This window comes from Melanerpes formicivorus, unplaced genomic scaffold (genome assembly GCF_026170545.1).
Source record: "Melanerpes formicivorus ecotype bairdi unplaced genomic scaffold, bMelFor1.0.p_v2 SCAF_96, whole genome shotgun sequence".
Lineage (NCBI taxonomy): Eukaryota > Metazoa > Chordata > Aves > Piciformes > Picidae > Melanerpes > Melanerpes formicivorus.
Genome location: NW_027142448.1, coordinates 114,705 through 139,132, shown reverse-complemented (window position 1 = coordinate 139,132; position 24,428 = coordinate 114,705). Strand labels below are relative to the sequence as shown.

Below are 24,428 nucleotides of genomic sequence, written 5' to 3'. Positions count from 1 at the left end.
CAGCAGGAGCAGGGAGGTCATTCTGCCCCTGTACACTGCACTGGTTAGGCCACACCTCGAGTACTGTGTCCAGTTCTGCGCCCCTCAGTTTAGGAAGGAGGTTGACTTGCTGGAAGGTGTCCAGAGAAGGGCAACAAAGTTGGTGAGGGGTTTGGAACACAGCCCTGTGAGGAGAGGCTGAGGGAGCTGGGGCTGCTTAGCCTGGAGAAGAGGAGACTCAGGGGTGACCTTATTGCTCTCTACAACCACCGGAAGGGAGGTTGTAGGCAGGCAGAGGTTGTTCTCTTCTCCCAGGCAGCCAGCACCAGAACAAGAGGACACAGTCTCAGGCTGCGCCAGGGGAGGTTCAGGCTGGAGGTCAGGAGGAAGTTTTACACAGAGAGAGTGATTGCCCATTGGAATGTGCTGCCTGGGGAGGTGGTGGAGTCACCATCCCTGGAGGTGTTCAGGAGGAGACTTGACAGGGTGCTTGGTGCCATGGGTTAGTTGATTAGGTGGTGTTGGATGATAGGTTGGACACGATGATCTTGAAGGTCTCTTCCAACCTGGTTTATTCTAGCATCTAGTATCAGCAATGCTATTCCCAGATGACCTCTGCCTCTCAAAGCTTTCACAAACTCTTTACTCTAGTTGTTTCCAGTATTTTAAAATAAAACCTAAGGAACACTTTCCCAAGGCTTTTTTTTTGTCCCTTGAAACTAACCTGCCCCCAAATCCAATCGTTAACCAATTTGGCAGAAAATAAACCGCCTTATGTTCCAGCTTACCCTCAGATATCAGAGGGGCTGGGCTTAGATTCTGAGTGTTATCCAATCCCATGTAGTTACAACTTTAACATTTAATTCAGTATTCCTAAGGTTGGAAGAGACCTCAAAGATCATTGAGTCCAACCTGTCACCACAGGTCTCATGACTAGAGTAGGGAGGACACTACTGCCCACTGCAGGCTTGAACTCATGACCTTCCCATTAAATGTCCCCTCCTGCTCTAGCTAAGCTAGCAGAGGTGTATCAGTAGCTTCCATGGGTACTTTTTAACTTATCTCCTGGCCTTAATAGAAACTTAGTGCTTTCTATTCCAGAAACAGTATGTCTGGATGGCTTTAAATAGTCTCTTCCCATTTGGCTGGATGATGGCAGACCCTGGCTCTTGGAGTGGACCAACAGTACAGTGGTGGGTTTTGAGCTGTTCTATGTCCATATATTCACCTCTCAGGTGCAGATAAACGGTATGTATCTAATACAGAGAGCCTGTAAGACGTACGAGGGGTAAGGCTAACCGATAAGATGCAAAGAGACGTCTGGTGTGTGGGGCAGGCCCTTTTTGGAGAGATTTTTGTGAAGTTTGGGAGCAGTCACTAGCAGCTATTAGAATTGTGACTGTGTGCTTGCCGAGCTTGGAAGTTTTGCTGTGTGAGTGAGACGTACACTGGTACGAAGCGAGTGGGGGTGCTGGTGGACAAGAAGCTCAACAGGAGCTCTCAGTGTGCACTTGCAGCCCGCAAAGCCAATCAGATCCTGGGCTGCATCAGGACAAGTGTGGCCAGCAGGGCAAGGGAGGTGATTCTCCCCCTCTGCTCAGCTCTGCTGAGACCCCACCTGGAGTACTGTGTCCAGTTCTGGAGCCCCTATTCTAAGAGGGATCTGGAGGTGCTGGAAGGTGTCCAGAGAAGGGCCAGGAGGATGAGCAGAGGGCTGGAGCACCTCTCCTGTGAGGACAGACTGAAGGAGTTGGGGCTGTTCAGTCTGGAGAAGAGAAGGCTCCCAGGTGACCTCATTGTGGCCTTCCAGTATCTGAAGGGGGAAGGCTGGGGAGGGACTGCTCAGGATCTCAGGGAGTGATAGGACTAGGGGGAATGGAATGAAGCTGGAGGTGGGGCGATTGAGGGCAATTGATTGTTGGTGGGTGGAAGGGTAAGGCCAAGAAGCCTCCTCCCTTCCCCCTTGTAAGGTAAAGGGAAAGAAACTTGAAGGGAAAGGAAAAAAAAACCTCACAAGCTGAATTAGCAAACCAGTGGAGCTATATTTACAAAGCAGTGTAGGATTTGCAGGGAAATATTTACAAATTTACAATATCTACAATATATACAAAGATATACAACAGAGTAACGCAGAAATGAGAGTGACCCCCCTCAAGGCAGAGAGGGTTCCCCACCTCCGCTCTCCCCTCTCTCCCCCCCTTTCCCCAGAATGGGATAGAAAGAGAAAGAAAAGAGAGGAATAAAAGTTAGAAGCAGTTTGTGTTAATTGGAGAGGAGTTGATACAGGCCTTACCAGTTTTTTTTCAAGGCCGGAGCCTTGGCAGAAAACCCAGCACAAGACAGAGCTGCTGCACGGAGGAAAGGCGGAAGCAAGACTGACAGAGAAGTGCTGGAAATGTCCAGTTCACTCCCAGTTCCGAAGGTGCTTCCTCCCACTCTCCCAATGAAATTAGTTTAGATTATTCCTTCCGTTTACCAACTTCCGTCCACCATATTCCCTTTCTTAAGGGTACAGCCTCAAACGGTCACAGGAGGTGAGGAGGAAGTTCTTCCCCATGAGAGTGGTGAAGCCCTAGAATGGGTTGTCCAGGGAGGTGGTTGAGGCCCTGTCCCTGGAGGTGTTTAAGACCAGGCTGGACGAGACTCTGGCCAGGCTGATGTAGTGTGGGGTGTCCCTGCCCATGGCAGGGGGGTTGGAACTAGATGATGCTTGTGGTCCCTTCCAACCCTGAATGATACTATGATACTATGAAATATAAACAATGCTTATAGTACCCTTTGAGACCCCCCTGGTCCCGACCCAAGAGCTCTTTTACCTAGGGGTGCAATCAATGGCTCTCTCCCGTGCAGGGCATCCCCTCAAGGCTTATGGAGTTAACCCTTTTGTAGAAGCAAACATTCTCTTTGCCGGCAGCCTTGTCTGTCCCTGCAGTGATTTCACGAACAGGGGAGCTCTCCTTGAGAATATCTTGGGGGTGCCCTGAGAGGTCCCATTCCTCAAAAGGTCCCACAGCTGGACAGAGGTCTCCTGTCTGGCTCACCAAAATTGACTTAGAGAAATCCAAGAGACTCAGTAAGTTTCTTGCATTAGCTGTCTGTTTTCAGCGCTGGACACAGGTAGAATAACGTCCACAGCCCTGGGTACCCTCAGCGGGTTTCATGCACGCTTATATACAACAAGTTAACTGTCTGAAATGACAGAGGTGTGTTGAAATCTCACAGAAAAAGCCCTAGCTATACAAAGGCTATCTGTCAAAGAATAACAGAAGTATCTTACAGAAACCCTGGTGTTTCTCATCTATGCAAATCCTGCCTCTCTAATCCTTCCCCCACCTCCTACATTCCAGCTAACAATGAGGAGTTCCTGATCAGCTCTGTTACTCTGTTAAACTCGATATGATTTTTAACAGAAATTCCTGCTCATCACCTCTGGCCTAGAACCATCACTGTTGGGGGCTGGGTGCTCCCACCCCCTGCCTCACAATTTGAATCTACCAAATGCAGATTTGAACCTGCAGCCTAGGTGTGAAAAGGACCTGGGGCTACTGGCAGACAAGAGGCTGACCGTAAGCCAGCAACATGCCCTGGTGGCCCAGAGGGCCAATGGCATCCTGGTGGCCAGCTGGCCAAAGGAGCTTCTCTCCCTTTCTTCTGCCCTGCTGAGGGCTCCTCAGAAATGCTGTGCCCAGTTCAGGTCTCCCCAGTTTGAGACAGGGAACTGCTGGGGAGAGTCCAGCAGAGAGCCACAAAGAGGAGAGGACTTGGAGCATCTCTCCAGAGAGGAGAGGCGGAGAGATGTGAGGCTCTTCAGGCTGGAGGAGACTTGGGGGAGAATCTTAGTAGTGCTTTTCAGTTTCTGAGGGGTGAGTACCGGAAGGATGGGGGCAGACTCTTCTCAGCGATGTCCAGGGACAGGACAAGGGGCCCTGGCCACAAACTGGAAGGCAGGAGGGCAGAAGGAAAAAACTTGCCTTTGTGGGTGGCAGAGCACTGGAGCAGGCTGGCCGGAGAGGTTGTGGATCCTCCGTAGGCATTCCAAAGGCATCTGAGAGCCTTCCTGTGAGGTTTACTCTGGCTGAGCCTGCTCCGGCAGGCGGGGGTTGAGCCTGATGCTCTTCACAGGCTCGTTCCAGCCGCTACCAAACCACGGCTCAGTGATTGCCCGGCGCTGCGCCCAGCCCCAGGCCCGGCCCGCGGCCCCGCCCCGCCCCGCGGCACCGCCCCGCCCGCGGCACCGCCCCGCCCCGCGGCACCGCCCCGCCCCGCGGCACCGCCCCGCCCCGCGGCACCGCCCCGCCCCGCGGCACCGCCCCGCCCCGCGGCGCCGCCCCGCCCCGCGGCACCGCCCCGCCCCGCGGCACCGCCCCGCCCCGCGGCACCGCCCCGCCCCGCGGCACCGCCCCGCCCCGCGGCACCGCCCCGCCCCGCGGCACCGCCCCGCCCCGCGGCACCGCCCCGCCCCGCGGCACCGCCCCGCCCCGCGGCACCGCCCCGCCCCGCGGCACCGCCCCGCCCCGCGGCACCGCCCCGCCCCGCGGCACCGCCCCGCCCCGCGGCACCGCCGGCTCAGCGCTGGGCCCAGGGCGGAAGGCAGCGGCTGCGGCTGCGGCATGTTGTGCGGCGGTGCCTCGGCGGCTCGGGCCGCCACCGACGAGACACAGCGCATCGCGCACGAAGTGAGCGCCCCGCGCCGCGGGGTGAGCACGGGAGGAAGGCAGCCCCGGGAGGAAGCCGTGGGGCCAGGAAGGGCCTGGTGGGGAGCGCTGGCCGCAGCGGGAGCGAGGCGCAGGTCCCGGTGCCGGGCTCTCCCGCCGGTCCTCCCGGGGCCCGTCCCGCCGGTCCCGGTGAGGGGCTGCCGGATCTCGGCCCGGGCCTGCCGGCCCTGGGGAGTGTCGCCGCGGTTGGTCTGCTTGAGCTCTGTCCCCCGCTGGGAGGGGGTGGTGGGGACCCAGGGTATTCGGCCACGGCTGTGCACTGCTTGAAGGCGGAGGCGACTTTACACCATCCTGCTCTCCCCCACACACCCCGGGCCGGTTTAAAAGCACGAAGAGTGACACACTGCGGAAAAGCACTGAGCAGTCAGTGCCTTTCTGGAGCCCTCCCTGTGCCTGCCTGGCCCTGCGGAGTTTCCTGGAGTGCGGGCAGAGCGGGTTCACCATTTGACAAAGTGATTTTGGAGAGATGCAGAGAGGCAGCGTTGAGTCCCCAGGGAGAGCCGGGGTGCTTCCAGCTCCCGTCCTGGCCGTGCAGCTGCTGTGATCCCCACCAGGGAGGAGGTACAGCCACCCCCCTGTACATCCCAGCTCTGAAAAGTGCTTTCTCTCGAGCTTCAGCAAGGAGCTCAGGTCACAGAATGATAGAATCGTCTGGGTTGGGAAAGATCTTGAAGAGCATCGAGCCAACTGTTACCGAACTCTGCCAAGTCTGATGCTAAACCATGAGCCTTACCAGCACATCTCTGCATCTTTGAAACACCTCCAGGGCTGGGGATTCAACCCCCTGTCTGGGGAGCGTGTGCCAGCGGCTGAGAGACCCTTCCAGTGAAGAAGTGAAGTCTAATATCCAGCCTAAGCCCCCTGGTGCAGCTTGAGGCCACTCTCACTTGTTACCGGGGACAAGAGGCTGATCCCCACCCCACTCCAACCTCCAGAGTTCCCTCCAGACCCTTCACCACTTCCACTGCCCTTCTGTGGACTCACTCCAGCTCCTTTTCATTCTTTTCTCTTTTCCAGCACTCTTTCTTGTAGTCAGTGCCCCGAAACTGAACGCAGCACTCAGGGTGTGGCCTCACCCATGCTGAGTGCAAAGGCACAATCACTTCCCTGCTTCTGCTGCTCCCACTACTCCTGATACAGGCCAGGAGGCTGTTGGTCTTTGTGGTCATCACCTGTGCAGAGCCTGCCTCGTGTACAGCCTGTGATGGTTGTTACAGAATCTGAATGTTTGCTGAGACTTTGTGAGGGGAATAAGCAAGAAAACTTCTCTGCTGCTTCTGCTATTGCCTGCTGCAAAATGCAGCTCTAACCACTGCCGGTTCCAAATCCTGCTGCTACTGACAGTAACTTGACTTACTGCCTGTGCTGCTGAAGGGCAGGCTCTTGCTCCAAGGATGCCATTGCACAGCCAGGGTCTGTCAAAGCACAGGGGCTTGTTTCAGTCAGGGCACCTTCACTTCCTTCTGCTTTTTGGTTCTAGCAGCCAGGCTGTGTCAGGCTGGTGAAGAAAGATGAAGTTGGAGTTCCAGCTTCTTAGGCTTTGTCACAGGCCAGATTTGCTCCCCGAGCTGCAGCAGTTTCTGACCAGGTACAGAGCACCCACAGGCACAGCAGTGGCTGGCATTAATGCACAGCTTCTAGAACCTGATGATTCTGCATTTAAGAAAGAGAGATGTGCATCTCCTCAGCACCAGCCTCTGTGTGCAGTCATAAGAACATCACTGAGAATTGCTGAGGAAGTCACAGGTCCTGTTTTGACCTGAAAAGGCCTCCCTGTCATGTTCTGGAGAACAGTCTGGGGAGGAGTGGCTGAGGGAACTGAGGTTGTTTAGCCTGGAGAAGAGGAGGCTGAAGGGAGAGCTGGCTCTCTACAGCTCCCTGGGAGGACATTGGAGCGAGGTAGATGTTGGTCTCATCTCTCTAGGAACAAGTGAGGAGGTTTAGGTTGGATATTGGAAGAAACTTCTTCAGTGTTCTCACTGCAACAGTCCCTAGGAGTGTTGTTGAATCCCCATGCCTGGAGGTGTTCAAAAGCTGCAGAGATGTGGTTCTGAGAGACATGGCTTAGCACCAGGCCACTAGACTTGGAATTGATGATCTTGAAGGTCTTTTCCAACCAAAGCAACTACATGCTCCTATGATTCTGGAAAACCTTCCTCAGAGCTTCTCCAGGCTAGAGGGAACACTTAATCAAACTGGACTTAATGCCATGGCACTTGAGGGGTGCACCTATGGATTCTCAGGGAGCCTGGACAATGTCACTGCAGCACCACACTCAATGTCCTTTGAATGGTCCTGAGCATCAGGGGAGGTTCCTGAGGAAGGAAGAAAGAAAAATATCACTCCTGTGTTCCGGAAGGGGAATCCAGAGTGCTGCAGGCTCATCAGCCACACCTCAGTCCCTGGAAGTCATTTCCAAACATGAAGCACAAGAAGGTGATTGAAAGTAATCAGCATGGATTCTACCAAGGGGAGCACCTGCCTAATCAGCCTGACACCCTGCTAGCATGAGATGTGGGAGAGAAGACAAATGTGATCTTCTGTGAGCTTAGTAAGGCTTTTGATAGTGTCCCCCAAAACATCCTCCTGGATGAACTAAGCACACACTGGCTGAGTGGACTGCAAATGAACTGAACTGCTGTGCTTCAAACATTCCACAGTGCAGAGTCCAGCTAGAGGTCAGACCCTAGGAGTTGTATCCTTGGGACTCAATATTGGGATAGAGAGTGTGTAACATCTTCAAATGACCTGGCTGGTGGGACCAAGCTGACCTGCGGTGGGTTAGAGATGCCACAGACCCAAGAGGAGCAGCTGTATGCTGGGTAGCTGTGTTCAGAGGGTTGCCAGCAGGCTGGAGAAATGAGCAGAGGAGTGTTCCACAACTGTCAGCAGTGGGAGCTACACAGTCCTGCACCTGGGAAGGAATAACCCACACAGGCTGGGGCCTGGAATGCAGCTCTGCAGAAAAACACCTGGGTGGGAGCTGTCTTGTTGGATGTCCTGTGGCAAAGGTGCCCAGCAGTATCCAAGAGCATTGCCAGCAGATGGAGAGCCCAGTCTTGCCCACACATACACTGCTCAGCACTTGGTGAGGCTGCATCTGGAGTGCTGTGCCCCCTGTCAGAGGCAAAGCTGTCCCAGAGTCCAGCAAAGGCCCACCAAGAGAGTTAAGTGATTGGTAGAGCCAACTTCTTTTCAAAGGAGAGGTTGAGAAAGCTGAGCTTGTTCAACCTTAGGAGAGAAGGGGAAGGGCTAGGCAGTGAAGATCCAGGCTTCTCTCAGTGGTGCTCAGTACAGTGAAAGGGCATGGTGCCATGGTTTAGTCATGAGGTCTGTGCTGACAGGTTGGACTTGATGATAGTGTGATGAATATACTGGTGATTTGTGTAAGACTTAGAGTGCACTGGGATTAAGGGTCAGGATCTTGTGAGGCCTGTTTAGAGGGTAAAGAGAAAGAAACCTATCTTGCAGACTTGCAAGGACACTGTCTGGTTAATTGGAGACATCACGGCTGAGAAGGAGCTGTCTTAAACATTCAGAACTGGGAATTTGTTTCCTTCAGATAAGAAGCCTGCACAATTGAGCATGTGTGAAAATGGATGCTTTGACCCTTACCACACTGAATGTAGGGAGAAGGGATTTATATGTTATCTCACCAGTTCGCTATAATTTTACACACCTAGAGGGAAAATCAAAATTCATAACAACAATGGGTACAATCGGTAGCGGCAGGAATAATGAGAGAGGGAAGGTCAGGTACATTACCTCAAGAAATAAGGGAAACAATATTAAAGGACAATCATACTACACAATTTGAGAAGGACCACCAAGCCTGGTGGCAATTAGTAAATTTCACTTATGACCCTCAACAAGATCACATTGAAGCCTATGTCCTCACCATCAGTGCGGCAGAGGAAAGAGCTATCTTTCCTATCCTCACTCTAGGGACAATGCATCAACATGTCATTGTCAGACCAATAGACCACAATGTCTGGGCCAGTTATGATTATACCAAAAATAGGTGGCAATCAGTTAGCACAGAGGCATGTATTCCTAGAGGACAATTAGGCTATGTTTGCGAAAACGCTGTAGTAGAAGCAGAAGATTTATGCTTAAATGTCGAAAACAGTGTATGTACCTTTGAAATGCTTTCACATAATAGAACACCATCACAAGTTTACTATATAGGGAATGGGTGTGCTTGCGTGAGGACAGCCTGTGACAACGTCACTATAGATAATTGCCAAGAGGAGACTAACAATACTAACTTCTGTGTGTGCAACTTCACCAAGATAGTGGGTTGTGATTTTCATTATACTGTCCCAATAACTACTCAACAGCTAATTAACGCAGATTTTAATCTATATCAAGAGATACCGAAATGACAAATAGGGATGGACGTCAAAATTCTTAAAGCGATGCTCGCACATCCTAAAGTGAAGGAATTGGTGCAACAGGTGAATCAAACGACTAAACGAATGGTATGGCAGGTAGAACATCATTCAGAAAAAATAACAGATGTCCTGACCGAAGTAGAACAAGTAGGCCAGCATCATTGGTGGGACATCTTTACAGGATACTCCCCAACAGCTACACAGGTCTTCAACTATCTGGTGCACCCAATACTAATAGTAATTGTAGTTCTGTTACTATTAACTCTCACAAATATTTGTATGTGGTGGAGACTAAGAATCATAATGAAAAGGACCCAAATGGTTTGGGCTATGGTACGAGCGTATCAGAGCCCTATAGGATTAGAATTTGACGAAAGAATTCGTAAGTTATAAGAAAAAAGGGGGGAAATGAAGCCCCAAAACAGATAGCTTTCGAGAATGTGAAGCAATGGAAGGGAGCACAAACCACATAGAGTAATAAATCAGCTGAGGCCTGGGACACTGTGACAGATAAGTGATAAGGACTGACGAAGTAAGCATGATTCAGAACCAGAAAGGTCAAACTGACCCTAACAGCCTTGTCCATGATGAAGGCCACCGGAATGACCACCAAGAGGATCCTCAAAAGAGATGTCCCCGCCCACGCTCCGCCTACACCACGCCTCTTATGAATATGTATGCAAAGATATGATTATGTATGTGATCTGATGCAATACTACGTCCAAAACTGTATAAAAGACATGCTTTTGTTACGGGAAAGGTAGAAATCCATTTAGTGATTTCTCCAACGCGTTGCTAATAAAATACCTCCTGTCTATCTGACTTAAACTGAGTCTCTTAGGCAGTTATTCTTGCCTTTTGGGGCAAAATTCGGCATAAATAGAATAGTATAGAATAAAGCAGGGTGGAAGAGACCTTCAAGATCATTGTGTCCAACCCATCAACCAATCCAACACCACCTAAACAACTAACCCATGGCACCAAGCACCCCATCAAGTCTCCTCCTGAACACCTCCAATGATGGTGACTTCACCACCTCCCCGGGCAACCCATTCCAATGGGCAATCACTCTCTCTGTGTAGAACTTCTTCCTGACCTCCAGCCTAAACCTCCCCTTCCACAGCTTGAGACTGTGTCCTCTTGTTCTGGTACTGGGTGCCTGGGAGAAGAGACCAACCCCCACCTGGCTACAACCTCCCTGCAGGGAGTTGCAGAGAGCAGTAAGGTCTCCCCTGAGCCTCCTCTTCTCCAGGCTAAGCAGCCCCAGCTCCCTCAGCCTCTCCTCACAGGGCTGTGCTCCAAACCTCTCACCAACTTTGTTGCCCTTCTCTGGACACCTTCCAGCAGCTCAACCTCCTTCCTAAACTGAGGGGTCCAGAACTGGACACAGGACTCAAGGTGTGGCCTAACCAGTGCAGAGTACAGGGTACAATGACCTCCCTGCTCCTGCTGGCCACACTCTTCCTGATGCAGGCCAGGATGCCATTGGCCCTCTTGGCTGCCTGGGCACACTGCTGGCTCATGTTCAGCCTACTATCAACCAGTACCCCCAGGTCCCTCTCTGCCTGGCTGCTCTCCAGCCACTCTGACCCCAGCCTGTAGCACTGCCTGGGGTTGTTGTGGCCAATATGCAGAACCTGGCACTTGGATGTGTTCAATCTCATGCCCTTGGCCTCTGCCCATCTGTCCATCCTGTCCAGGTCCCTATGCAGAGCTGTCCCACCCTCCAGCAGATCAACTCCTGCCCCCAACTTGGTGTCATCAGCAAATTTACTGATGATGGACTCAATGCCCTCATCCAGATTATCAGTGAAGATGTTAAAGAGCACAGGGCCCAGCACTGATCCCTGGGGCACACCACTGGTGCCTGGCTGCCAGCTGGCTGTGGCACCATTCACCACCACTCTCTGGGCTCAGCCTCCAGCCAGTTCCTAACCCATCGCAGTGTGCTCACATCCAAGCCATGGGCTGGCAGCTTGGCCAGGAGTTTGCTATGGGGGACAGTGTCAAAGGCCTTGCTGAGGTCCACGTAGACCACATCCACAGCCTGCCCCACATCCACCAGGCAGTCACCTGATCATAGAAGGTGATCAAGTTGGTCAGGCAGGACCTGCCCTTCCTAAATCCATGTTGGCTGGGCCTGAGCCCTTGGCCATCCTGTAAGTGCTGTGTGATTGCGCTCAGGATGACCTGTTCCATCATCTTGCCTGGCACTGAGGTCAGGCTGACAGGCCTGGAATTCCCTGGCTCATCCAACCAGCCCTTCTTATGGATGGGCACCACGTTGGCCAGCTTCCAGTCCTCTGGGACCTCGCCAGTGAGCCAGGACTGCTGGAAAATGATGGAGAGTGGCCTGGCCAGCTCCTCTGCCAGCTCTCTCAGCACCCTAGGATGGATCCCATCTGGTCCCATGGACTTGTGGGGATCCAAGTGGCTGAGGAGAGTTCCAACAACCTGCTCGGGGAACGTAGGGAAACTGTGCAGCTCTTTGACTCCTGCCAGCTCTGGAGGCCAGCTGTCAGGAAGACATTCTGTCCTGCTAGTAAAAATTGAGGCAAAGAAGGTGTTAAGTATCTCTGCCTTTTCCTCATCCTTTGTTACAACATTCCCCTCCGTGTCCACCAAGGAGTGGAGGTTGTCCTTGCCCTTCCTCTTGCTATTAATGTATTTATAGAAGGAGTTTTTGTTGTCCTTCACGGCAGAGGCCAGGCTAAGCTCAGCCTTCTTGGCCTTACCTGTAATTCTCACCCAAAGGCACTCAACCCAATCGTCCCTAGTCTCCATCTCAATGGCATCTAGTGCCTCCCTGATGTACAGGGCCACCCCTCCACCCCTTCTTCCTTGCCTGTCTCTCCTGAAGAGCCTGTAGCTGTCAATTGCAGCGCTCCAGTCATGTGAGTTGTCCAACCACGTCTCTGTGATGGCAACTACATCATAACTTTCCTGCTGCAGCAAGGGTTCCAGCTCCTCTTGTTTGTTGCCCATGCTTCGTGCATTAGTGTAGATGCACTGCAGCCAGGCTGCTGGTTTCACCTCTGACTCTAATCTGATCTTTGAGGTCTCTTCAAACCTTGGTGATTCTGTCATTCTGTGAGGCAATAGCTACACAATGAAATACATTCCATGTAGAGAAACCACAGCAGCACCTTTCTGCCCCTTGTAAGCATTGCCAGGTGGTCACATGGGAGACCAGCTGGCCCAGAGAGGTTGTGGTGGCTCCATCGATGAAAAGCACCAAACCTCTGCCTGCCTGTGGTCCACAGCCACCTGTTTATTGAGCTGGCTTTGAGCAGAGGTGATCTCCAGCAGAGCCTTCCCACTATAGCCAGGTTGTGCTTTTTCTTTCTGCTCTTGTTGTTTTGGGATGCTTGTGCAGCCCATCCCTGTTTGTGCCTCCTTGGGAACTCTTGTACCCAAGCCTGGAAGTTTTCTTTTGCCCTGTGTGATTGATTTGGGAGCTGCACTCTGGTCTGAGGGGAAACAGCCCACTGTGAGGTGATACCTCTCCTTGTCCTTGGCCACAGACTGAGGACATCCCCAGCAGCTCTGACAGGAGGGGGCCTGCTGAACACAGAAGTGTGTTTCTGGGTGGGTGTTTTGCAGAGCTGTGCTGTGTGAATGTAGCCAGCACTACTTAGCAGGAGCTTGTTCTGTCTGCTGGTTATTAGGGGGTGTCACATGCTCTTGCTCCAATCAGGCCAAAAAGTCCTTGTGTCCCTCTTGGCCATAAAGGGAGAGCTTAAGTCTGACTCATTACAGCACATCTCATTTTGTAACAGTGGTTTCAGAGACACAGGATCTTGTTTTGGTGCTGACCACCCTGAAGTGTTTCCTTGGTTCAAACGCTGAGCATTGCCTCCAGGTGCTGCTGCTTTGTGAGAAGATGTCAGTGGTGATAGGAGAAGAGGGAGAAAGGGAGGCTGAGGGTAGCCCTTCTTGCTCTCTACCACTCCCTGAAGGGAGCTTGGGGGGTTGCACCTGATGATCTCTGTGGTAGGGGCCTGTCCTCTCACTCCTTCAAGCAGCTCATTCCTGACCCCAATTCAGCTCTCCTACAGTGAAGCTGCTCTTATAGAAGGGGCCAAAGTTTGGCTTCTCTCTTCCCTTCTGCTAGATATCATCTATCCATCCACCCACCCATCCATCCCTCCATCCCTCCCTACATCTATGTATGTATCCATCCATCCATCCCCCCTACATCTATGTATCCATCCATCCATCCATCCATCCATCCATCCATCCATCCATCCCTCCCTCCCCACATCTATGTATCCATCCATCCATCCCTCCCTCCCTCCATCTATGTATCCATCCATCCATCCCTCCCTCCGTCCCTCCCTCCATGTATTTATGTATTCATCCCCCCATCCATCCCTCTCTCCCTACATTTGTGTATTCATCCATCCATCCCTCCATCTATGTATTTATGTATTCATCCATCCATCCATCCATCCCTCCCTCCCCACATTTGTGTATTCATCCATCCATCCATCCATCCATCCATCCATCCATCCATCCATCCATCCATCCATCCATCCCTCCCTCCCTACATTTGTGTATTCATCCATCCATCCATCCATCCATCCATCCATCTCACACACTTTCTAAGGAGTGTGTGTATTTAATGCACTGGGAGCAGGACCAGGGAGCCACCACCTGCTTTGTGCACAGCTTGTAGTGCCTGAAGTATCTTCAGGAGGCCCCAGTTTTGTCTTGGATCCCCAAGTGCTTTGGAAAGAGCAGCTGCAGAGGGCATGCTCTGTCTTACAGCCATGGTACCCTGAGTGGCAGAGACAGCTTTAGCTTCTCAGAGCCTACTCCAGCTTCAGGCAGGCAGCAGACCTGGACACAACAGGCAGCAGATGAATAAAGAGTTTTCCCAACTGGCTTTATTTCCATGCATTCACTGGCACAGGCAGAGCTCCCACACAAGTGAGGCACCAGTTCCTCATGAGCTCTCAACGTAGGTCAGAGGATCATCTCTGGTTTTGCCAGTCTGAAAAGCGTGAAGGAAAGGACCTTGGTTCTCGTGAGGAAGGGCCTCAAACACCCTCAAGTGGACATAGTCATCATCAGACACTTGGACCTAGGAGCCAAAGCAGTGGGCAAGTAAGGATCACAGTAGGTTCAAACAGAAGGATGCTCTTACATACTTGGCAGATTAGCTTTGCTCAGAAGCTTCATTTTGGGTGCTTCTCCACTTTCACTTCAGCAGCTTTTAACCCAAGGCTGCATAGGAACTGATGTCAGAAACTGCCTACAGCCAGAGCAAAACTCATTAGACTCTCTCCAGCAGGTCTCTGTCTCTCTTGAACTGGGCAGCCCAGAAGTGGACACACAACTCCAGGTGTGGCCTCACTAGGGCAGAGCAGAGTGGAAGGAGAACCTCTCTTGGCCTGCTCACCCTGCTCTTCTTCATTTATCCCAGAAGAGCATTGGCCTTCTTGCCTACAAAGGCACATTGCTGGCTCATGGGGACCTTGTGTCCCCCAGCATTCACAGGTCCTTCTCCATAGAGCTGCTTTCCAGCAGGTCAACCCTCTAACAGGTCCTGCTGCAGGGAGCTATTCCTCTCCAAGTGCAGGACTCTACACTGACCCTTCCTTGTTGCACTTCATGAGGTTCCCCTCTGCCCAACTCTCCAACCTCTCCAGGTCTTGCTGAATGGCAGCATAGCCTGATGGGGAGTCAGCTACTCCTGCCAGTTCTGTATCATCAGCAGTGCCAATGAGGGACTTCATAAGCACCTGGAGGTAATGCTTAACTCTAAGAGGCACATCAGATGGTTTCCTACTGCATTTGCTTCTCTGTTTTGCTATAAGCTGCTCTGCACATCACCTATGCTCTTTAGCTCCAAGTACCTCCTGCTATAATATATACAAACCTTAATGAAGTAGTTGAGCCCAGCAACCACCTGAATCCTATATTCTATGGCTTTGAAGATATCAAATGTCCTGTTCACCCTGCTTTCAAATTGTGGCTTCACCTGCAAAAAAGAAAGGGTAAAAACAGTTGGTGGGTCTCCCTTCAGCCTCCTTTTCTCCAGACTAAACAACCCCAGTTCCCTCAGCCACTCCTCACAAGACCTGTTCTCCAGACCCTTCACCAGCTTCATTGCCCTCCTCTGCACCTGCTCCCTTCACCAGCTCCATTGCCCTCCTCTGCACCTGCTCCCTTCACCAGCTCCATTGCCCTCCTCTGCACCTGCTCCCTTCACCAGCTCCATTGCCCTCCTCTGGACCTTTCCCAGCACCTCAATGTTGTTCCTGCAGCAAGTGTCCCAAAACAGAACCTCTTACTAAAGGCATGGCCTCACCCATGCTGGGTACAGTGGGACACAAGCTACAGGACTCAGCCCTTTGCACACAGACTTCATCTTTCTACAGGCCACAACTCACCTGGTCAGCAATATGCTGGACTTCTGGAGTAGCAGGCCTGGTCTCAGATAAGCCTCCAGCCCTCTTCATGGCAGATAACCTCTCTGAACTGATGACAGTTAAGCAGAGGGAGGCTCAGTGCAGTCTGAGCAGAGTCACCAAGCATCTCATATATAGACAGACAGACAGACGTGTGTCATGCAGTCACATGACCTGGAACATAGGGACCCTACCATTGCTCACCTGGAGGGGAGAGAAATAAGACAGTTGGTTTAGGCTGGAACTTTAGGTTGGTTTAGCAAGAACCTCTTGCTTCTCAAGAAGTGGACCAAAGTCACACCCAGTATTTCCCAATACCATTCAAGATAAGAACAATGCCTTGAGTAATTTTCTCAGTGAAGTTCCTGTTCCACTGAAAATTGCATCATCTCAACACCCTTCCAAGTGGGAAACTGAGCAGCCTGCAGTGTATTTTCCTTGGGCTTTCCTTCCCTCTTCCTGACCACAATGGGCTCAGGGTGAACAGCAGAACCATAAAGAGGAAAACATTTCAAAGCCTAGGTTCAGGTAAGTACTGCAGATGTCTGCTCCTTTCCCATCAATCCTAGAGCTGAATCCAGGCAGTGGCAACACCACCTGGTGTACTGCTCCCATTTGAATGGAAACCCTGGTGTCAGCTTTCTGGAAGGCAGAATCCCTCTCCCCACAGCAGTTGTGTGTGCACAAGAGCTGCTCTCCTGTCAAGGTACTAAGAGTTCACACACTGCTGGAATATGTAGCATGCAGAATAGGTAGCCAGAAGTATCTATTCTGCAGCTGCAGGCACAGGCATAGCCAATGTTCATGGCCACATAGGAGGTTACAAAGCACATGCAGCCTACCAAGGAAGAGCTGGCAGCTGTGAGCCGCCTGAGCTGGTAAGGGAGACCTAACATCTCCAGAGCAGAGGAAAACTACTCCCTTTTGGTATTCTTGCCATCCTCCTCTCCAGCAAATGGGATGAAGGCTGTGCCAGAGCTCAGAGCTTCTAGAGATGCAGGACCAGGCCAGGCGATTATTAGTGCCTCGGGCTGGGTGCAAGGGGGTGGGTGAAAGGAGAGCATGAGCTGCACACAGACAATGGACATTCCTGCTGGAATCAGCAGCAGGGAGCGTGCTAGAAACCAGCCTGCTCATGGCCACAGCAGTGCAGCACAGGCTCACTGCTCTCCTACCCAGCCTGCTGATCCCTCTCACAGGTAAGGGGGAGCAAGCAAGTAGCATTTGAGGGAAATCAGCTGTCCTGAGACACTGTCTTTCTTAAGAAAGAGAGAAATGCTCCCAGGTCTTGGAAAGAAAAGGAATGGGATACATTAAAACAGGAAGTCTGCTTCTTTCTCCAAATTGCCCACTCCAGATGAGGAGTTCCTCACATCCCAACTCGTGGAGCTAAGCACAACTGAAGCTGATGATCTCAAACACTTTGCATATGGTTTTGCACAAGACCATGCCTCAAATGCTGGCCATCTTCCACCAAGTGATGCCTGGAGAGCTGAGCTAAGTAAATGGAAGAGCCACCTCACCCTGCTGAGGCCAGAAGCCACAGAATGCATCCAGCAACAGGCAGCACCAGTGCTAAACCAGGATATTCAAGAAACTTTTCCACTCACCAAGATACACTAATTCCCTTGGGCTGCTGGTAGGGTCCCCAGGGCAGCACTAGATCTCAGGGCACTTCTTGATTCTGGTGAACAAAATAGACCAAGCAAAAATTCCAGGAGGGTTAATGTCTAATCTTGGGAAAACACTCGGTGTGAAACTAAAGGCATCAATGGTGCATGGAAGCCATTCACCAGACTTCATCTCTCTGGGTTTTCCCTGGTTTGGTTTTGTTTGTTTGTTTGCTTTAATTTCAAAGCACAAGAACTCTTTATTTTTCAATAGAGTACAGTAGAATAGGATAGAATAGAATAGAATAGAATAGAACAGAATAGAATAGAATAGAATAGAATAGAATAGAATAGAATAGAATAGAATAGAATAGAATAGAATAGACCAGGTTGGAAGAGACCTTCAAGATCATCGTGTCCAACCCATCAACCAATCCAACCCACCTTATCAACTAAACCATGGCACCAAGCACCCCATCAAGTCTCCTCATGAACACCTCCAGGGATGGTGGACTTGCTGAGGTCCAGGTAGACTACATCCACAGGCCTCCCCACATCCACCAGGCAGTCACCTGATCATAGAAGGAGATCAGGTTGGTCAGGCAGGACCTGCCCTTCCTAAATCCATGCTGGCTTGGCCTGATCCCTTGGCCATCCTCTAAGTGCTGTGTGATTGCACTCAGGATGACCTGTTCCATGATCTTGCCTGGCACTGAGGTCAGGCTGACAGGCCTATAATTCCCTGGCTCATGCAACCGGCCCTTCTTGTGGATGGGCACCACGTTGGCCAGCTTCCAGTCCTCTGGGACCTCGCCAGTGAGCCAGGACTGCTGAAAAATGATGGAGAGTGGCCATCCTGATCAAGATCATCGTGTCCAACCTATTATCCAACACCACCTAATCAACTAAACCATGGCACCAAGCACCCCAGCAAGTCTCCTCCTGAGCACCTCCAGTGATGATGACTCCACCAGCTCCCCAGGCAGCCCATTCCAATGGGCAATCTCTCTCTCTGTATAGAACTTCTTCCTAATCTCCAGCCTAAACCTCCCCTGGTGCTGCCTGAGACTGTGTCCTCTTGTTCTGGTGCTGGCTGCCTGGGAGAAGAGACCAACCTCTGCCTGTCTACAACCTCCCTTCAGGTAGTTGTAGAGAGCAACAAGGTCTCCCCTGAGCCTCCTCCTCTCCAGGCTAAGCAACTCCAGCTCCCTCCTTATTTTTCCACAGAATGCAGAGTTGTACAGAAAGGAAGGGAAATGAACACTACTTGTCAGCAAGCTGATGCTGCACTTTACACAGGCTAATCAAATCATTCTGTTTCCTTTCCTCAGGGGTGCTAATGGCTGCCCCCAAATCTGGTGATATTTCTAGGAGTGGGCTGTAGTGCTCATCTCACACACAGTTCATTAAGTCATTTTGAAATGCTGATGTTCCACAGCCCTGCTCTTGATGATGAGAGGGGATTGAATGTGGCATTTTGTGCCATGGTTTAGTAGTCATGAGGTCTTCAGTGAGAGGTTGGTCTTGGTGATCTCTGAGGTGTTTTCCAACTTTACTGATTCTATGATCAGTGGCAATGGACTGTCCTAGGCAACCCTCATCTATACCTCCCTCCCTTAGGCTTTGAAGGTAATGAAACACCATTTGGAACATGGCCTTGAGGCCAGCCAGGCCCTGTTGCACCTCTTGCACAACACTGACAAGCTAGTGAGTGTCTCTGCTTTCGTATCTGAGCTGTGTTTGACTCATCAGTTCTCAGAATGGTTTCTGTTGAAAGGGACCTTAAAGATCACGTAGTTACAACCCCTCTGCCATGGGCAGGGACACCTTCCACTAGACCAGGTTGCTCAAGGCCTTGTCCAACCTAGCCTTGAATACCCCAAGGAGCAGGCACTCATGACCACCCTGGACAAACTGTGCCAGTGTCTCACCACCCTCACTGTAAAGAATTTCTTCCCAATATCTTGTCTAAATACTTGGCACCAGACAGCACTGCAGACTGTGCTTACCCCTTGCACAGATGGCAACTGCTCTTCACATCACTGTGCTGCTGTTTACTTGGAAATCAGCATTACCAATCTTTAGGGTTTAAAACTTGAGTAACATCCTGCACTGTGTCCTACTCCAGTAATGAAGAAACAAACCTCTACAAGCTTGCAGACCACTACTTCCTGCTGCTGTGTAAGTAATTGCAAGAAGTAGAAGCTATAGTCAATAAAAGCACCAGTACAGTAACAACAAAACAAAAAAGCTTACCACTTGCATAGATCTGCACCATTGTAGCACTCAATCTTCCCTGCAGCTGGTGCATAGTAGGGGATGTGGAATATCCACTCCATGCCTGCTCTGTGGCCCAGCTCTTTACAAGGTTGTTCTTGAAGTGAGTTCCGTTGTCTGACTCAATCCTCTCTGGAGTTCCGTGTCTCCACAGGATTTGTCTCTCCAGACCGAGAATGGTGTTGCGTGCAGTTGCATGTGGAACTGGATAAGTTTCCAACCATCCAGTGTTTGCCTCTACCATAGTAAGCACGTATTGCTTACCAGAACGAGAACGTGGTAGAGTGATGTAGTCAATCTGCCAAGCTTCACCATACTTGTACTTGGACCATCTGTCACCATACCACAAGGGCTTAATTAGCTTTGCCTGCTTAATAGCAGCACAAATGTCACAGTCATGGATGACTTGTGTGATAGCATCCATGGAAATGTCTATGGATCTGTCACGAGCCCATTGGTATGTTGCATCTCTGCCTTGATGTCCTGACGAATCGTGAGCCCACCGAGCTAAGAATATCTCACCTCGGTGTTTCCAGTCGAGATCAAGATTAGAGTCCATGTCTGCTTGAGAAACTCTTGCAGCTAGATCTGCCTGATGGTTGTGTTGCTGTTCCTCAGTAGCTTTGCTCTTAGGAATGTGAGCATCAATGTGTCTCACTTTCACTGGAATTCTCTCAATTCGATCAGCAATGTCCTGACACAGGTCCCCCCAAAAACCCCCTTCTCCCCCTTCCTCCTTTTTTTTTCCCCAAAAAGGGTGAGAGAGAGAGAGAGAGGAAATTAATAAGGAGGAAATTCTGTTAGTTAAAAGTGTAAGCAAGAATTAGTTTCTTATCTGCTCAGTTGAAAGGTTAGCACCCGCCAGCACAGACAGAACACAGCTGCTCAGAGAGACTGAAAACAACAGACTGGACTGACTGAGATTCAGACTGAACTAAAGCTAAATTTAAAGTTGCATTCTGCCAATCTACCAATGAAATTCATTGGGAATTATCTTTGTTTTCATTCTTACACCAAAACATTCAGCCAGAGTGTTCCAGTAACTGTCCCTTTCTTAAAGGCATAGCCTAAAACTGTCACACTTGCAGACCACTACTTTCTGGTCCTGTGTAAGTAGTTTCAAGAAGTAGAAGCTGAAGTCAATCAAAGCACCAGCACAGTAACAACCAAACAAAAAAGCTTACCACTTGCATAGATGGCAACTTCTCTTTTGCAGGTCTGCAAATAAAAGGTTTCCTCTCCAGCTACCCACTCTGACTTTAAAAGGTTTCTGACCCTGTACATCAGCTTGGATTAAGAGAAACACCAAGTTTTATCCTTAAAAAAACCATTGCTGTGTGATCCACAGATTGCATTGAGTTGGAAGGGACTCTCAAAAGTCATCTTGTCCAACCCCCCTGCAGTGAGCAGGGACACCTCCAACTGGATGAGGCTGCCCAGGGCTGCATCAAGTCTGATCATGAATGTTTCCAGGGACAGGGCCTCAACTGCATCCCTGGCAACCTCTTCCAGTATTTTACCTCTCTCATTGTAAAGAACTTTTTCCTTAAGGTCCAATTTAACTCTACCCTGCTCCAGTTTAAAACCATGGTCCCTCATCTTATCTACAAGCCCTTCTACACAGTCCTTGCCCAGCCTCCCTGTATGTCCCCTTCAGATATTGCAATGTAGCCACAAGGTCTCCCCAGAGCCTTCTCTTCCCCAAGGTGAACAGTCCCAATTCTGTCAGCCTGTCTTTTTAGGAGAGGCATTTCAGCCTTCTGATCATCTTTGTGGCCCTCCTCTGGATCCACTCCAGAAGGTCCAAGTCTTTCTTGTGTTGGGGCTCCCAAAGCTGTACACAGCACTCCAGGTGAGATCTCATCGGAGCAGAGTGGTAGAATCACCTCTTTCAATCTGCTGGCCTCATCCATTGAATCAGTCTTGAGTGCCTACATGCTGCAGAAGTCAGCAACACAGAGTGCCAGAAAACACACACCTCTTTCTATTTCACCAAAGGAAATAAGCACATGCTTGAAAGGATTTCAACAAGACCAAATGCAAGGTCCTGCAGCTGGGTCGAGGCAATCCCAAGCACCGATATTGGCTGGGCAGGGACTGGCCTGAGAGCAGCCCTGGAGAAAAGAACTTGGGGGTGCTGCTGGTTGAGAAGCTCAAAAGGAGCCAGCAGTGAGCACTTGCAGCCCAGGGAGCCAATCACATCCTGGGCTGCATCAAGAGAAGCACAGCCAGCAGGTCGAGGGAGGTGATTCTCCCCCTCTAATCCACTCTGGTGAGATCCCACCTGGAGCTCTGTGTCCAGATTTGGAGCCCCTCTTACAGGAGGTGCTGGAAGGTGTTCAGAGGCCACGAGGATGAGCAGAGGGCTGGAGCTCCTCTGCTATGAGGACAGACTAAAGGAGTTGGGGCTGTTCAGTCTGGAGAAGAGAAGGCTCCGAGAATACCTTCTTGTGGCCTTCCAGTATCTGCAGGGGGCTCCAAGAAAGCTGGGGAGGGACTTTTTAGGGTGTCAGGGAGGGATAGGACTGGGGGGGATGGAGCAAAACTAGAAATGGGTAGATTCAGATTGGAGGTAAGGAAAAAGTTCTTCCCCGTGAGGGTGGTGAGACACTGGCACAGGTTGCCCAGGGAGGTGGTGGAGGCCCCATCCCTGGAGGTTTTGAAGGCCAGGCTAGATGTGGCAGAGGGCAACCTGCTGTGGTATGAGGTGTCCCTGCCCATGGCAGGGGCGGTTGGAACTGGATGAGGCAGAGCGGTGACTCTGTATATTAGGGAGTCACTCTCTGCCACAGAACTTGAGGTGGAAAATGAAGGGATTGAGAGCCTGTGGGTTACAATCAGAGGGAGGCATAATCAATCTGACATCCTGGTTGGAATCTGTTATAGACCACCCAAGCAGGATGAGGTGGCAGATGAAACATTCTGTAAGCAATTGGAGGCTGTCTCAAGATCATCAGATCTTGTCCTAGTAGGTGTCTTTAACCTGCCAGATATCTGCTGGGAACTTAATTCAGCAGGGAGGAGGCAGTCAGGCTCTGCTTGACCTGCTGTTCTCCAATAGGGAAGGGCTGGTGGGAGAGGTGATGGTGGGAGGCTGCCTAGGGTGCAGTGAGATAGTGAAGTTTTCAATATGCAGGGAGATAGGGAGGAGCACAACATAACCTTCACCTTGGACTGCAGGAGGGCAAACTTCAGCCTGTTTAAGAAACTTACTTGTAAAGTTCCCTGGGTACCAGCCCTCAAGAACCAAGGGGTCCAGGAGGGTTGGACCTACTTCAAAGAGGAGCTCTTGAAGGCACAGGAACTGGCGGTTCCCACGTGCCGAAAAATGAGCTGGCGGGGAAGGCGACCAGCCTGGATGAGCAAGCAGCTCCTGGAGGATTTAAGGGGAAAAAAGAGGCTGTACCACCTTTGGAAGGAGGGGAAGGTTTCTCCAGGTATGTTTAAGGAAGCTGTTAGATTATGTAGAAGGGTTGGAGGGGTGGCCCTGTACATCAGGGAGGCACTAGATGCCATTGAGCTGGAGATCAGGGACCATCGGGTTGAGTGCCTGTGGGTAAGAATTAGAGGGAAGGCCAACAGGGCAGACACCCTGGTTGGAGTCTGTTATAGACCACCCAACCAGGAGGAAGATGTTGATGAAGCATTCTATAGGCAGCTTAAGGCTGTCTCAAGATCTCCTGACCTTGTTCTCATGGGCGACTTCAACCTGCCTGACATCTGCTGGGATCTCAACACAGCAGAGAGGAGACAGTCTAGGAGGTTCTTAGAGTGCATGGAGGACAGCTTCTTATCCCAGGTGCTGCGAGAGCCTACCAGGGGCAAGGCTATGCTTGACCTCCTCTTCACCAACAGGGAAGGACTGGTGGGTGATGTGGTGGTTGGAGGGTGTTTGGGGTCCAGTGACCACGAGATAATTGAATTCTCATTATTCGGTCAAGCCAAGAGGGGCAGCAAGAAGACCTCCACTCTGCACTGCTGGAGGGCAGAGGTTACTCAAGGAACTAATTCAGAGGGGTCCTTGGGATAAAGCCCTTAATAATAAAGGGGTCCAGGAGAGCTGGACTACTTCAATGAAGAATTGTTGAAGGCTCAGGGACAGGCTGTGCCAATGTGCCGGAAGGTGAGCTGCTGGGGCAGACGGCCAGCCTGGATGGGTAATGAACTTTTAATAGAACTAAGGGAAAAAAAGAGGGTGTATCACCTTTGGAAGAGAGGGGAGGCAACCCACAGAATGTTTAAGGATGTTGCCAAATCATGTAGGAAGAAAATTAGGGAGGCAAAAGCACATTTGAAGTTTAAACTGGCCTCTACTGTGAAGGACAACAAAAAGTCCTTCTATAAATACATTAATAGCAAGAGGAAGGGCAAGGACAACCTCCACTCCTTGGTTAACATAGAGGGAAATGTTGTATCAAGGGATGAGGAAAAGGCAGAGATACTTAACACCTTCTTTGCCTCAATTTTTACTAGAAGGGCAGAACCTCTTCCTGACAGCTGGCCTGCAGAGCTGGCAGAAGGAGCCAGGGATCTGCACAGTTTACCTATGTTCCATGAGGAGGTGGTTGGAACTCTCCTCAGCAGCTTGGATCCCCACAAGTCCATGGGACCAGATGGGATCCATCCTAGGGTGCTGAGAGAGCTGGCAGAGGAGCTGGCCAAGCCACTCTCCATCATTTTCCAGCAGTCCTGGCTCACTGGAGAGGTCCCAGAGGACTGGAAGCTGGCCAACGTGGTGCCCATCCATAAGAAGGGCTGGTTGGATGAGCCAGGAAATTATAGGCCTGTCAGCCTGACCTCAGTGCCAGGCAAGATCATGGAACAGGTCATCCTGAGTGCAATCACACAGCACTTAGAGGATGGCCAAGGGATCAGGCCCAGCCAGCATGGATTTAGGAAGGGCAGGTCCTGCCTGACCAACCTGATCTCCTTCTATGATCAGGTGACTGCCTGGTGGATGTGGGGAGGCCTGTGGGTGTAGTCTACCTGGACCTCAGCAAGTCCACCATCCCTGGAGGTGTTCATGGGGAGACTTGA

At 51.1% G+C, this 24,428-nt stretch overlaps 1 protein-coding gene across 1 annotated transcript; it reads right to left on the bottom strand.

The window, feature by feature from the left end:
• Positions 1–13,959: 13,959 nt before the first annotated feature.
• On the bottom strand, positions 13,960–19,808 carry LOC137455334 (cystatin-B-like). Its single transcript, XM_068166057.1, has 5 exons — positions 19,371–19,808; positions 17,115–17,188; positions 15,487–15,708; positions 14,973–15,074; positions 13,960–14,174 (listed from the first exon to the last, which is right to left on the bottom strand). Exons 3-5 carry the CDS (start codon positions 15,553–15,555, stop codon positions 14,037–14,039), a joined length of 309 nt encoding a protein of 102 aa, XP_068022158.1. The 5' UTR covers positions 15,556–15,708; positions 17,115–17,188; positions 19,371–19,808; the 3' UTR covers positions 13,960–14,036.
• Between the last annotated feature and the right edge of the window lie 4,620 nt (positions 19,809–24,428).

Excerpts from the sequence above, each read along its gene's own strand:
- LOC137455334 (XM_068166057.1), bottom strand. The coding sequence starts at position 15,555 with ATGAAGAGGGCTGGAGGCTTATCTGAGACCAGGCCTGCTACTCCAGAA. Across the intron at positions 15,075-15,486 it reads TCCAGCATATTGCTGACCAG|GTGAAGCCACAATTTGAAAG; the intron begins GTGAGTTGTGGC and ends TCTTTTTTGCAG. Across the intron at positions 14,175-14,972 it reads GGCTCAACTACTTCATTAAG|GTCCAAGTGTCTGATGATGA; the intron begins GTTTGTATATAT and ends TTTGGCTCCTAG.